Source organism: Grammomys surdaster, unplaced genomic scaffold, assembly GCF_004785775.1.
Source record: "Grammomys surdaster isolate TR1022 unplaced genomic scaffold, NIH_TR_1.0 332664, whole genome shotgun sequence".
Classification (NCBI taxonomy): domain Eukaryota; kingdom Metazoa; phylum Chordata; class Mammalia; order Rodentia; family Muridae; genus Grammomys; species Grammomys surdaster.
This window is the reverse complement of record NW_021627882.1, coordinates 4,834-7,128: the sequence shown is the minus strand read 5'-3', so window position 1 is coordinate 7,128 and position 2,295 is coordinate 4,834. Positions and strand designations below refer to the sequence as shown.

General features: G+C 46.1%; 1 protein-coding gene across 1 annotated transcript; it reads right to left on the bottom strand.

Annotated features, from left to right (window-relative positions):
• Positions 1 to 235: 235 nt before the first annotated feature.
• LOC114616603 (glycerol kinase-like) lies at positions 236 to 1,885 on the bottom strand. Its single transcript, XM_028762031.1, has one exon. The coding sequence runs from the start codon at positions 1,883 to 1,885 to the stop codon at positions 236 to 238; it is 1,650 nt and encodes a 549-aa protein (XP_028617864.1).
• Between the last annotated feature and the right edge of the window lie 410 nt (positions 1,886 to 2,295).

Genomic DNA, 2,295 nt, shown 5'->3' with positions numbered 1-2,295 from the left:
AGAGAGAGAGAGAGAGAGAGAGAGAGAGAGAGAGAGAGCTGGAGAGCGCAATATTGCTGCTGCTTTTTCTTTATTTCACATCTCAGGTCTTCTTGGAGATACATGCAACAAGGAGCACATAAACAATTTCAGAGTCCAAATAGTGGCATCACACTGAAATAACTGCTGGATTCTTTCATTAGGCAAAGAGCTCTCGACTGGGGAATCCACAAGGAGGCGTGGTTTAAGGGACACCTTACATGTACCTGGCTCCAATTAATATCACCATACTGCTCACTACGTAAAGGCCCAGCGTCAGGCTGCTGAAAATACTAGGGTCGCGACTATCGGGAGACTGAGTCAAAACCCAACCCATTGACTTCATCACAGCTTTCTTCCATACGGAGTAACGACCTTCACTTTCCTGGACATTGATCTGGGGTTCGAACTTCTCCATCTGGACACCTGATAAATCCTTAGGCTCCAGACTCCACACTCTAATTCCTTCTGCTGCTCCTGCTGCCATGGCTGCCCCCAGTGCAGTTGTTTCTGGCATGAAAGGTTTCATCACCGGAATGCAAAGAATGTCCGCTTGCAGTTGCATAAGAATTTTGTTTGCGGTCATTCCTCCGTCTACCTGCAAATGTGTCAGCGGGATTCCACAATCACTGTTCATGGCGTCTAAAATCTCTCGGGTTTGGAAGCAAACAGCTTCCAATGCAGCAAATGCGATGTGGAATTTATTGGTGAACTGGGTGAGCCCACAGATGATCCCTCTTGCACTGGGGTCCCAATAAGGTGCATATAAACCTGAAAAGGCTGGGACAAAGTAACAGCCATAAGAAGTGCCGGCTACCTCAGCAAGTTTTTCAATTTCCGCTGAAGTCTTAATAATTTGAAGATTGTTTTTTAACCAGCTAACAACAGCGCCGGCTATGGCTACGGAACCTTCCAGTGCATAATAGACAGGTTCTTCTCTGCCAAGCTTGTAAGCTACTGTTGTCAGAAGGCCGTGTTCAGAATTTACACACTTCTGGCCTGTGTTACATAGTAAGAAACAGCCTGTTCCGTATGTGCTTTTAGCTTGTCCATCCTGGAAGCACATTTGTCCCACCAAAGCAGCAGACTGATCTCCCAGACACCCAGATATTGGCACACCTTCCAACGACCCACTTTTCATTAGGCCATAGATCTCAGAAGAACTCCGGATTCTGGGAAGGATGTTCATTGGAATTCCAAAAAAGTCACAGAGCTCTTCATCCCACTGCAAAGAGTGAATGTTAAAAAGCATGGTCCTGCTTGCATTACTTACATCTGTACAGTGGACACCTCCGTTGACACCTCCAGTCATACACCAGATAAGCCACGAGTCAACTGTCCCAAAAATAGCTCTGCCGTCTTCAATAGCCTTTTGCACTTTTCTCACATTTTCAATGAGCCAGTGAAGTTTCACTGCACTAAAGTAAGTGCTGATTGGAAGGCCCGTCTTGTTCTTGACAAAGTTATTGCTTACTGAAATACTTTTGCTGAGACTCTCCACAGTAGACTGGGTCCTTAGGTCAAGCCACACCACAGCGTTGTAGAGAGGCTCTCCAGTGAACTTGTCCCAGACTATAGTAGTTTCCCGCTGGTTGGTGACACCGATAGCTTTTATGTTGGAAATATCAATGCTCTGCTGTCCAAGTTTCTCACATGTTTTCTCTATACACTCGTACACAGAGTGCAGGATTGCTTTTGGGTCTTGCTCTACCCATCCTTCTTTTGGAAACTCCTGTACTATTTCCACTTGATGATGACAAAGTAATTCAGCTGTTTGGGGATTGAAAATCAAAAAACGTGTTGAGCTGGTACCTTGGTCCACTGCCCCTACCAACGGCCCCAAAACCGCTTTCGGAGCGTCTGCCATGAATCCAGCTTTGGTGGCGGGTTATCGCGTCTGGTTTCCTTGGTGACGACAGTGGGCGGAGGAGGGGCAGGCACGAGACCATAGGTGGTTGGCTGAACCTCTGATTTCCTGGCTACTACGTCATCACCCATGGTCTCTCCCGGTCTCCAGATGCATAAGCCCAACTTTAGATATAAAGCAGACATCTTAAACTTCCTTTGTCCGAAAGTTAACCCGAGTCACTCCCTCAGTGGTCCTGTGTTCTCTACTCGGTAAACACTTTGTTTTAATTTGCCCAGTTGCTCTACCAACATCCTAGCACATTATGTCTGTTCTCTTAAGACTTGCACACAACCCACCAGTAAATCTAGCCAATACTCTGTCTAAATGACTATTGCTTGCCCAATTTACTGCCATCATTTTAGTACAAA